Source organism: Zalophus californianus, chromosome 7, assembly GCF_009762305.2.
Source record: "Zalophus californianus isolate mZalCal1 chromosome 7, mZalCal1.pri.v2, whole genome shotgun sequence".
Taxonomy (NCBI): Eukaryota; Metazoa; Chordata; class Mammalia; order Carnivora; family Otariidae; genus Zalophus; species Zalophus californianus.
In genome coordinates, this window is record NC_045601.1 from 125,681,785 (window position 1) to 125,693,065 (window position 11,281).

Genomic DNA, 11,281 nt, shown 5'->3' on the forward strand with positions numbered 1-11,281 from the left:
TTGTTGGGAGAGCAAAGGAGCCCGCGTTCCCAATCCTCCCCGCCCCGTCGCCTCGGTCTCCTCCCTGAGCCTCGCCTCCTCCCAGATCTCGAAGGAGACAGATTTCCAGGTGGGAAACCGGCGCTGCTAGGGGAGGGGCATCCTCCGTTGTCGCGGATGTCTCCCTCCCCCAAAGCCTGGGGAGAGCGATGCGTGCGTTTTCCTTTGGCTAGCAAGGGGCCCAGTTGTGTGCACCGGTTCGCCCCCAGGTTTCCTTGGGAAAGATACCAACAGGAGGCGGCGAGCTCTCCGGGCAAAAATGATAGAAGACCCTCCCTCTTTCCCCTGTTCTCCTCCCCCTCATTAAATAGATTCGTATTTAAAATAGGCTCAGACATTTTAATTTGAATTCCAGGGATTGAGCTCGGGTTAGAATCATCCTACTTATACTTGGACCGAAAAAACCACTGAAACGAAATGATCAAAACCAAACGCTATTTTCTAAAACAACCAACGTTCCCTGTGGGTGACCACTCCGCGCAGGCAGGGAGGATCTCCTTTGCTTTTGGCTGAGAATAGGGGATCGACGGAGGAGGGGCGGGGTAGGGGGGTGGCGGGTGAAACTATTCCCAGGAGTGACCCGGCGCGGCGCGTGCGTGAACTGGCCGCAGTAATATATGCTGCCATTAAGAATCCCGGCAGCTTCTAGCGCTCGGGGCGCAGGGACTCATGTGTTGCTAGAATTCAATCCGTGGGGGGAATGCAGATTGGGCTGCGACCTACTGGGTTTGATTTATGAACTGTTACTCTAGCGATTGTTTACACATTGCATTTCAGAGCCCCAGCGTACCCTCCGGGCGGCGGCCCACTCGCTCCCCGGCGCGGGAACCCGCCGCAGCCTCCAGGGCTTCCCTCCACCAGTCCTCCACACCGCCCGCCTCCGGCAGCTCCCTCCCACCATCACCTTCTCCTAGAAATCAGATTTCGATTTCCTTGAACCCAGAGACTGACGCTCGGTTCTCCCTCCCCAAGCCTGCTCCAATTCCTGTGGCCTTGGACCCCGGTCTCCTCTGCTTGTGTTTACTCTCGAATGTTTACTTCTCCGTAAGGCCATGCGGAGCCTATAAATAGGAGAGGTGGAAGCAGCTGACTGCCAGATCAATGGGGCCCCGTCTCCTAGCCATTTCAGCTGAGCTGTCTTATTAATTATGAAAGGATTCACCTGATCCCTGCCAGGGACCACAGCCTCTCCTTGGCCCCTCTGCTAGAGCCCTTAATGGCGGTTCGTTCGCAAGCTGCCTCCCGCCACCGCAGAGGAAGAGGCGAATCGTGGTTAGGAGTCGGCCTGCACGGATCGTGGTTAGGGCTCCGACCCGCCTGGGGCGGGGGCCTCAGGCTGGGCACTGGCCTTGGGTCTGCGTGTGTTTTCTCGCGAAACCCCAATTCCCGGAAACCTCACCTAGAAAAGATCTCTGCTTTTTATTTATTAAAAATACAACTTCCTCTTTCTTTAAGTAAACAGAATTTCGGAAAAGTGGCAAAATGACCTAGTTGAAGAGGGTCTGCTTGAAGTTGGTAGGTTATCAACTGGCTTGCGAACAGGTGCATGTATCCTCTGGCATCACATGTCCCTACGGGTAACCCGGGCACTGGGCCAAGAAAGCAGGCTTGGGGCAGGAAACAAACGACACCCCCATTTCAAACAATAACTTTTATTTTATACTTCTCTATACTTTGTAGCAAATCTTTTTTTGCTGATTTAATTTATAATAAACTTTTTAAATTACATCTCTCTCTTTTTTTTAAAATCAAGGCTCTTTTATGTCAAAATCTTTTTTAACTATATTTTAGATTAACATTTAACACCCCCCCTTGTGATCTATACCGTTGGATATTCAGGTATTACTGTATGTGTAACAGCTAAAACAAGAGGGAAAATAAAGGCAGTGGACTTGGAAAGATGCATCGACAACAGCAGGTAAAGCTTAACCTCTCAGTGACTTTAGCAGCGATTCTTCTGGAAACCTTTACCTAGACACCCGAGATTTCCTCAATCCCTTCCCTCTCTCCCTCCTATCCTTAAACCACAAAGCCAACAATCTGTCCTTTCACTTTCCTCGAGGAGAAATGTGCAGTGGAAATGATCAAAACAAGATACTGTGGAAGAAAGACGTGAGCGTGAGTTATTCACCATATGCTTTCCTCGTGGACATCTCTCTTGAATTCATTCCCCTGGCCTTCTCCTCTCTTTCTTATTAGGAGGAGCCCATCATTTGTCATGTATTAACATGATTAATATAGTAGGTGGCCCAGGGCCGTTCCTGAGATTCTTGTGCCAAAAGTAAAAATTAAAAATAAAAAAAAATGGGGTGGGTTTGCCGTTTTCTTATTTTTGTGTGAAGACGGACTAAAGCTGAGGTCCGATTTTGGCTGTGCTTGCTTGCTCACTGACTGGTAACATTTGGCAAATAAAACACAAGAAATCAAACGAAATCAAAAGGAGAATCAGGATTTCCCACAATCCTATATGAGTGTTTTCAGCATCACAGAGAATCACAACGTCCCCAAAGAACGAATGGATCTTCCTCTCGATTTCCGGGAGCATGGAGTGAGTGTGGGTGGGCGCGCGGGGGGAGCCGGCCCCGCGCTCAGAAGGAAAGCCAAGTCGCTAAAGCTGCCGAGAGAGACACCAGGAGCACGGGGAGCGCCGGGAGCAGGGACCCCGCCGCCCCGTTGCCGCTGCCGCAGAGTTCGAATAAGCTGCCTTGGATGTTGAGGTTTTTGGATTCTTTTCTCAGTTTATCCCACATATCTTTCGCCCCTTCCTGGCAATCCGTAAGGGCTGTGACCGTGCAGCTGTGGAAATCCTCCCAGTATCTGGCGAGGAACAGAACAAAACGGAAGAAGCAGGTTGACTTTGAGCGCGGGGAGGATCCGGGCCTGCACCCCTGCGCCTCCCCCCCCACCCTGCGGCCTTCGCAAACCTCTCCGGTAGCCACCCCCACCTCCTCTCCACCCGCCTGGCGCGGGGGTCCAGCTAGGTTGGCCCTCGCCAGACCTCGGCCCTCCCTGGAAGCAGTCGTCCGAGGGCAGAGGCCGCCCCCGGCGGCGTCTGGTTTCTCTTTCCCGCTCCAGGGCGGGGGCCCGGCAGTCGGGAGCCGGGCCGCACCCGCTGCGCGGCGCTGGCACCTCGGTCTGCGCAAACAGATTGCTCGTCCTCCTCGGGGAAAGCTAGGAAAACAGTGCTAAGCCTTGCAAGCTGCCGCCCATTAATGCCTCTTAGCTTGCAAGATGGGTTACTTGCTCAGAGCACGGCCCTCCCCTCTTGGCTTCTCACTTTCTCCTCCCCCTCGTCCCTTCCGTGTCCCACCCCCCTCCTCGCTGCGGTACTCTCTCGCCTTTGCCCGCACTCTCCCTCCTCCCTTCCTTTTGTTTCCCGTCCTCCAATTTTCCCATCCTTTCCTCTTCCCTTCTTTGTCTTCCTCCTTTTCCCTCCCCTCGGTTTTCCTCTGTTCGGTTCCTCACTTCCTCTTCCTCCTCCTCTCCCCCTCCTCTTCGGCCCTCCGTGGCCCCTGGCCTCGCTCTTCACAGCTCCCCCCCCCCCCCCCCCCCCGGCTCAGATTCGGTCCGGAGACTCCTGCCTGCCTCTCTCCTCCCCGAGTCGGTGAGTGTCGGTGCCCTGGGGCCAGCTCTGTAGCCACCTTCTGCTTTGCAAATCTCAGTGCTCCCGGCCCTGCGCGCTCGGTCCCTTCTCTTCTCTCCCTCCAGAGTCCTTCGTGGACTTGGAACCCATGAAGCCTCCTCCCCACGGCCTTCCAGGTGTAGTGTGCAGCCCCCCAGGCCGGGACTCCGGTGCCACCGCGGCGCCCACCGCTGCCAGCCTTCCAGGGACTCCGCTCCTAGTCCTCGCTCCCTCGCCTCTTCCCGGAGCCCCGCGCCTTCTTCCTCAGCCACTCCCTCCCCCTGGGCTCAGCTCCTAGCCCCGCCCCCACAACCTTCAACCAACCTGTCCTTTTTTATTGTCCCCCTTTCTTCCGAAAACCCGAAATAGATCCCGAGACTAAATATAATTCCAACCCGTGATCGATTCCTGGGGCGCTGTCTCCTTTCGGTGCTGGGTCGATCCGTGCGTCTCGGTAACTCCGGGCTGGCTCCGACTTCCCCCCGGCCTTTAGCGCCAGGTCACTAGCGACCGCCCTCCACGCAATCTGGTTGTATTTTCTCCTACCTCTCCCTTCTGCTCGCTAGCCGGGACTGTAAGTACGTTGAAGGCAAGCACCATGTTTGGTTTATCCCTGTTTCCACTCCCACCCCATCCTCTGGCTAATAGCAAAGATATAAATGCTTGTTGGATTGCCTTGAGTTCTGGCTTTTTTCTAACGACCTTTGTGAGTCTCTAACTTATGAGGACTGGGAAGCCTGCAGCACAGGGCTTCCGGGTTCCTCATTCCATAATAAATAGCAAGATTTAGAGAAACTAAGAGGTGGAGGGACAGCTCTCTGCTGTCCCTGCACCTCCCAAAGGATATCTAAATCTCTTCCTTCTTTATGCATGCCCAGATGGGGACAGGACCCTCCCGGAAGAGGAATATGGTGAAAAAGGACAGATATCCACATGGAACTGAGAGGCGATGGGCTTCAGCAGGATGTTGAGCAGCAGTACCATTAATGAAGTGGGAGCCCAGACCCAGCAGGGGCCTGCAGCCTCTGGGTGGGGGGGCGGCACGGGGTCCTCCTCACTTCTATCCTCCAGGACCAAGTCCTGCTAAAAAAAATTTAAAAAACTTGGAATAACTGAATTCTGGCAAATAATAGAAGATTTGGGAGCCGATCAATATCTAACCTTTTGTCAAGCTTCATATAGATACATTCTTACCTATCATCAGACATTTGGAATTAAAGTAGGTGGATATGCAACCCAGATCTAGCCTTTTGTCCCTTTTCTGATAGGAAGGTACCAGCTACCTACTGCTGTGGCTTTTGGTGGACACCGGGGTATTTAGGAAAGTGTGTGGCAAAATTGACCCCCATTTAATTACTCATTATTTAAACAAATAAACGCCCCCTCCCCAGGAATCAGGGAGAGAACAAGGACTCCACTGTATACAAAGGATGGTGCAGAATATGGTTTCATCAACCTATGGGGAACAAGGAACACCTCTGGCCTTGGCTTTTTGGTAAGGGCCATTACTGGGTGAGTGGTGGGAGTTGCAGCTCTTTGTGAAAAATAAAATGAAGTAAAATAAAAGAAGTCTGTGTGTGTGTGTGTGTGTGTGTGTGTGTGTGTGTTGCAGAGGATGGAGGTACTTCTAAGGTCCGCAGCAGCTAAAATGTCGCTGATCTACTACAGTAGGGCTCTCTGCTAGTTACCTCCTTTGCTAGTGGGAGCAGTGCTTTTCAGCCAAGCTCTGGGAAAAGCCACTCTACCTGGCCAGGAACTCCTTCCTAGCCCTTAGCTGCCATGGCCTAGGGATACCAAGCAGAATGCAGAGAGGAAGGGGGGGGAAGGGGGGTGGCTATCCCAAGCCTCTAATCTGACACAAACTCAGCAGAGATGGTCAGTGGATGCCCAAGACATATTTTTCTTGGGCAAAATCATTGGCACAAAACAAAATATTCTTTCAACCTCTCTCTTAGAAAGAGAAAGAGGGACCCGCGTTCCCTTGCCTACCCCTGAATGTTCTTGGTGTGTAGTGCAAGGGGATTTTATCAGGGTAAATGGACAAAACAAGCCAGTGACTTCGACTTTTCCTTTATGCAAACCTAATATTTCCTAAAACGCTCCTCAAACCAAAATCAACTGTTCTTCCGAGAGTACACAGCAGTCCACTTATTCACGCAGAAAAAAAAAAAAAGAAAAAAGAATGATGAAGACTGCCTCAAAGTAGAGCGAGGAACTGCTAGCAGTTCTCTCTGCCCCTCACTCCTGGTTCCAGCGCGCTGAGTGCCCGCGCCTCCGTGGGTGCGGGTGAGGATGCGCAGGACTGGACCTGGCTCCCGCGTGGGAGGATCCTCCTCTGCCCATCTCAGGCCACAGGATCCCCTTGGGCAGTGCAGACCCTGGCCGAGGCCTGAGGGCGAGGGTACAAAGCCCAGCACGCACTGATTCGCGCTGGCGAGGAATTCAGAGTGTAGGCCCGCAGGCAAGCCCTCACCGACCTCAGCAGCGCCCCCCAGAACAGAAACCCAGCAGGCCAAAGAGGACACTTACGTGCACACGGTCTTGATGTTCGTCTTGTCGTCCAGGCCCTGCGGGTAGTTGGCCATGCTGTCGCCCAGCTTGAGCAAACAGTCCGAAAAGCCCTTAAAGACCGCATCGCACTTGCCCGCTGCTCTCACGGCCTGCACCAGGTACGCTGCGGGGAGGAGGGGACACCGGTCAGCAGCGTCGCGACCCTGCCCTGCAGCCCCGCAGCCCGCCAGCCCCGGACGCGACGCCCAGCCTCGCGGGCCCCCAGTGTTAAAGGTGAAGGCAAGATGTGGCCCAAGAGGGACTGACCCGCCCCCAACTACAGACTTGTGCCGACCGTCTGCGTGTGAGCCGGTGCGGGAGGGGGAGGCGAGTCCATTCCTTTCCTGCAGCCCCCTCCCGCATCTCGCTCTGCATCTTTTTCTGTTTCCATCGCCCCCTCTTCTCACCTCCCCCGTCTCTTTTATTTCTCTCTTTCTCCTCACTCCCTCCTTCGTTTCCCAACACTTCCCCAGCAAGTCCGTGCTGGCTCTCGAAGTGCGATCTTGCATTTCTGAGGTGATAGAGGGAGTAACGACAGCAGAGTGCGGGGGCCAGGAAGGGGTGAGGAGGCGGGAAAGCGAGGGGCCACGCAGCTGAACCTCAGGCCATGTCGTGCGAGAAAGCCTCGGGCCGGCTCCCGGTGCTTGGCGGGGTGCTCAGCAAACACTGCTGAACGACTAAATTAATAAAGTCTCCGGAAGCCAGCAGCAGCCATCGAAATGGATTGTTTCATTATGAAACTGATTGCCTACCGTGGAGTATGTGTTCCGAGCGCGAGCCTCGCACGCAGCCTCCCCACCCCACTGGCGAAAGAGCAGCCTTGGTGTCCGAGACTGGGCGGGGGTGACGGGTGGTCGGGGCACTCAGGGCCGAGCAGAGTCACGGCTGTGTTGGCACGGGTGACCCCGGGTTACCTCCGCGGGGGCCAAATCCGTGAAACTCTGTCAGCGGCTCAGCTCCCCACACACCCCGAAAAGCCAGCCACCAATCCGCCTGCGGCGGGTGGGACCTTTTCTCTACAGGCCCCAACCCTGAAGGGCCCAGGTGGCCGTCGCCCTGGGCTCTAGGCCTCTGAAGCTCCGCGTTCCCTCCAGGGGGCGAGGCGGGGCGGGATAGCCGCCGGGACCAGGGGAGGAGCGGAAAGGGAGGAGGGAGGTAACCCAAGCTGCACCGAAGTCCTCTCTCCTGGCCTCGGGCGGTCAAACCCCACGGCGCCGGACTGCCGTTGCCAAGGCCATTTCTCTCCACCCCAAGGCCAACGAAACAGGCTAAACGTTCCCTGGCGCTCGGCCAAAAGCACGCCGTGGGGCCAGGAAGGGCGCAAGAACCTTTGATCCGCGCGGTTGGGGCTAGGGGAGCAGAGGGAAGGGGCGAATCTTCTCAGAATGGAAATCGGCCTCCAGTACCCGCGACCCAGAGCGCTGGCTCCTTCCTGGGCCGTGTTCTGGCCTCCAGGGCTTGTATGTGAATGTCTCCGAAGAGGACCATACACCTCGCTGCCCCCACCACCCCCAGCCGCTGGTCCCCGAGAGCCGGGCCAGACGCAGACAAGAGGGAAGGTGACCGAACCTGCAGCAGCCTCAGAGAGCTCCCCGTTTGCAAATTGCTGCAGGAAGAGCGAGGCGGGCCTTGCGCTTTCTAATCCGGAACGGGAAGCGCCGGGGATGGGACTAAGGTTAACTTCGACCTCCGCTCGGGCAGATACGTAAACCTTCATGAATCTCCCTCCCCCCCATCCCCGAGAAATATTAAAAGCCCTTGCGACTACAGTATCAAATAGAACACTGAGGTAGAATAAACGAATCTTTGTTCTACTACAATGCGGTCACAATGAAATGAACCCTACACACCCTCCTCCATAATGCATGCCACAAATGCAGCTTTGCAGCGCCAAAACGAAGTAATAAAATACAGTCCCTCTTCCCCTCCCCCACCCAGCTCCGCGTCTCTCCTTACCCTTTACCCCCACCCCCAAAACTCAGTGGCGAAAAAGTAGTCCCTAAGACTCACTGACAATATTTTAAAGGGGGAAAAGGAGGAATTGGGGCTTGCCGGGGGCGGGAAGCGCTCCTGTCACGTTATCTTTGCGGGCGCTGCTGGAGGAGAAGACCCTCCACACCGCGCATGTGTGAGTGAATGCGTGTGTAAAATAAGAAGTCGTGAAAATTTCTGAGGTTTTTGTTTTGTTTTGTTTTTGCAACTATAACTGCTTCGTCTCTAGTTCGCTGTGGGAGGACCGGAGCTTGCGCGCGGGACGTGTTTTGAAGCTCATGCATCCGAGCAGGTCACAGCCCGTGCGACCCTCGCTGTCCTTCCTGAACCCGGCTTCAGCGAGGCTCGGGCGGGCGACCTGGGCTCCTTCCCTCTCCTCTCCGGTGTCCGCGTCTTGTGCCTTTTCCATCCGTTCATTCATTCGTTCGACCTCTCATTCATTTCAAACTTCCTCCCGCGTGTCTTCATTTGCGTTCACCACCCTCTCCATCCTCGTCCCTTCCCAACCCCCACTTTTGTTGCCAAATGTCAATGATTTGGGACAGCTCCCAGCTATGAATTAAAGATTGAGGCTCTCGTGCGGGAAAGGGCAGACATTCGGGAACAAACATGCTCAATTTCAATTCCACAACCAACAAATGGTCATTTTCCAGTCGAGGTTAATGTGTTCCAAGCTATCCGGCATGCACAATCTCTCTCTTTCTCTGGTTTTTAAAACCCCTCCAAAGTAAGGTTATTTCCCTCCAGGAAAACAGAACCCCAGACCTGCTCCACTTAAAATCCCTATATCAAAAATAACTGCTGTCTCTTGCTCTCTAAAAATTTGCAGGCTAATTACAAAATGCCACATTCACTTACTTCCCACATTTAAGGGATTTGCTGCAATTAAAATTTTTTAATTTTATTGAATCTCTTTTCACTAATGTCAAAGATTCAAAAGAACCAAACTCAAAATATCAAGTCATTTCTTAGAATTAAAGGAAAACGCCAACATCCTGCACACAGTCTAAAATCCCCGTAATGTTCATGCAAAAAAATCACATACACAAAATCATGTCAAATGCATTAAAAAAAAAAACACCAACAACACTGCATAGAATCCATTTTAATGTACAGATAACTCCAAACCCTATTTCCTCCACATTTCTCATGGAGAAAAATATTATGCATTTTCTGCTGCCCCATTCCCTAAAGCATCCTCCTATCCAAATACTGCAAGGGTTTGTCTGTAAAGAATGCTACAACCTGAAATGATAGGAGGCAACAATTCCATCCGGTCTCCAGAAAACCCCTTTGAAGAGTTTCTATTTTTTCTCTTGTCCATTCTATTAATAATCTACTTCACTTTCACTTTTAGGTCAGGTTAATTAATGCTCCAACCTGCATCGAAGAAGTGGGGTTTCTAGTGCTGCCTTTCATCACGTCTTCCTCATTCTGTATGGAAAAACGTGAACTTTTAAAAGCCCCAAGACAGTGTAACTAGGACTCAACATTCCTTAACATAAAATGGGGACTAAATAAATCCGTCATAATTAACCCCAAACAAACAAAAATAACAAACCCCGGACGTGACATATTGCAAACACTTCTTAACCCTCTTCTATATAAATAATTCGGATGCCTATGTGGAAAGGAACAGGCATATATTCATAGAAAATTATATCCACGTATAGTTGGCTGAATTCAACCTCCTCAATGATAAGCATATTTAAATATGTACTCTGGGGTTCCCTATCATTCCCAATTTGCACCCCAGCCGGGTCTGCGGTGCCCAGTGCAAACGCTGCAGCTAGGATATGGGGGGGTAGGGGGCGGGAGAATGACAAAGTTCTAAATGCAGCAGTCTGAGCCCCGAAATATCTTTGCTTTCTGCACATAAACTTTCCATTCTAGCTGCCTAGCCATCTTGTTCCTGCATTCACCTTTCGACCCTTCAAAATAATACCTTGCTGTATCGCAGGGGCCAATGCATTGCCCCAGAGCGCAGAAAACCTGGTCTAACCCGAGAAAGGGAAGCAAAAATGGACGTGCGCTTTGGGGGAAAAAAGGGGGGGAAAGCCCCCTCCTGGAAACGTCCAGCTGCATACATTTCCTGGCGAACGTTTGGAGTCTCTCTCTCTCTCTTTTTTAAGAAAAACCAACTCGGGACGCGCGAGTCCCTAGGAGCCGATGCCCCCACCCTTGGGGGTTTGCCGGCTTCTCCGCACCCCCCGGCAGCCGCGGGCCAGCCGGTCCCCCTCGGCGCCTCGGACCTGGCCGGCTACCGCCAGCCACCATCCGCAAGCCCGGCCCGGCGGCCACTTACCTATTTGCACCGCGAGGATCAGTGAAATATATCTGCCGTTCAACTTAAGTCCCATCCTACGTTTAGTCAAACCATTTGCGACCGCAGACCTTTAAATAGTTAGTTTAGAGAACGCGGGGGAAAGCTGAAAAATAGGCATTGCCAACAAGTTCCAAGAGCGACGGAGACTTTATGCACGGGGAAGGCAGAGGGAGGAGAGAAAGAGAGGGAGCGAGGAAGAGAGAGAGAGAAAGAGAGAGAGAGAGAGGCTGAGAGAGAGAGGGGGGAAGAGCTGGGAATGGTTCACTCCATTAGGAGGGGGCGGAGGAAGTACAGCCTCACGCCCACGAGCAGGCCTGACGTGGGGGATGACACGGAATGATTTTTTTTTTTTAAATAAAGACACCTTGGTAGAGAATCGCCATTTATAGTCATCAGAAGCTGGAATTAATCAGATATCTCCAATTAATGTGCTATTCAAACGAATTCTCGCCTCCCGGAGGTGACCACTTCCCCGTCCCCGCGGCCACCCCCGCCTCCTCTCTGTTCCCGGGGTCCCCGAACCCCGCCTCCTCCCTGCGCGGAGCAGGGGCTCCCTCTGCCCTCCCCGCCTGGAGCCGGGGAGTCCTGGCGCGCCCACTCGGTTGTTTCAACTTGCTCCCCCCTCCTCCATCAGCTCAACAGAGAATCCAGCCCCCTATCCCTACGTTGCTGTGGGGTTTAAACGAGCAAGAACGCGAGAGGGAAAACAGCAAAAGCAGCTCTATTAATTCGACATCCCCCCTCAGCCTCCT

The 11,281-nt window shown here is 53.2% G+C and overlaps 1 protein-coding gene across 2 annotated transcripts; it reads right to left on the bottom strand.

Moving 5' to 3' along the window:
• Positions 1-1,634: 1,634 nt before the first annotated feature.
• On the bottom strand, positions 1,635-10,787 carry NRN1 (neuritin 1). 2 transcript variants are annotated; one of them, XM_027600861.2, is made up of 3 exons: positions 7,781-7,931; positions 6,191-6,335; positions 1,635-2,856 (listed from the first exon to the last, which is right to left on the bottom strand). In XM_027600861.2, the coding sequence occupies exons 1-3, from the start codon at positions 7,926-7,928 to the stop codon at positions 2,628-2,630; spliced, it is 522 nt and encodes a 173-aa protein (XP_027456662.1). In that variant the 5' UTR covers positions 7,929-7,931; the 3' UTR covers positions 1,635-2,627. The 2 variants fall into 2 exon arrangements, with proteins under 2 accessions (XP_027456662.1, XP_027456663.1); XM_027600862.2 differs by lacking the exon at positions 7,781-7,931 and adding an exon at positions 10,509-10,787 and having other exon boundaries at positions 1,654-2,856.
• Between the last annotated feature and the right edge of the window lie 494 nt (positions 10,788-11,281).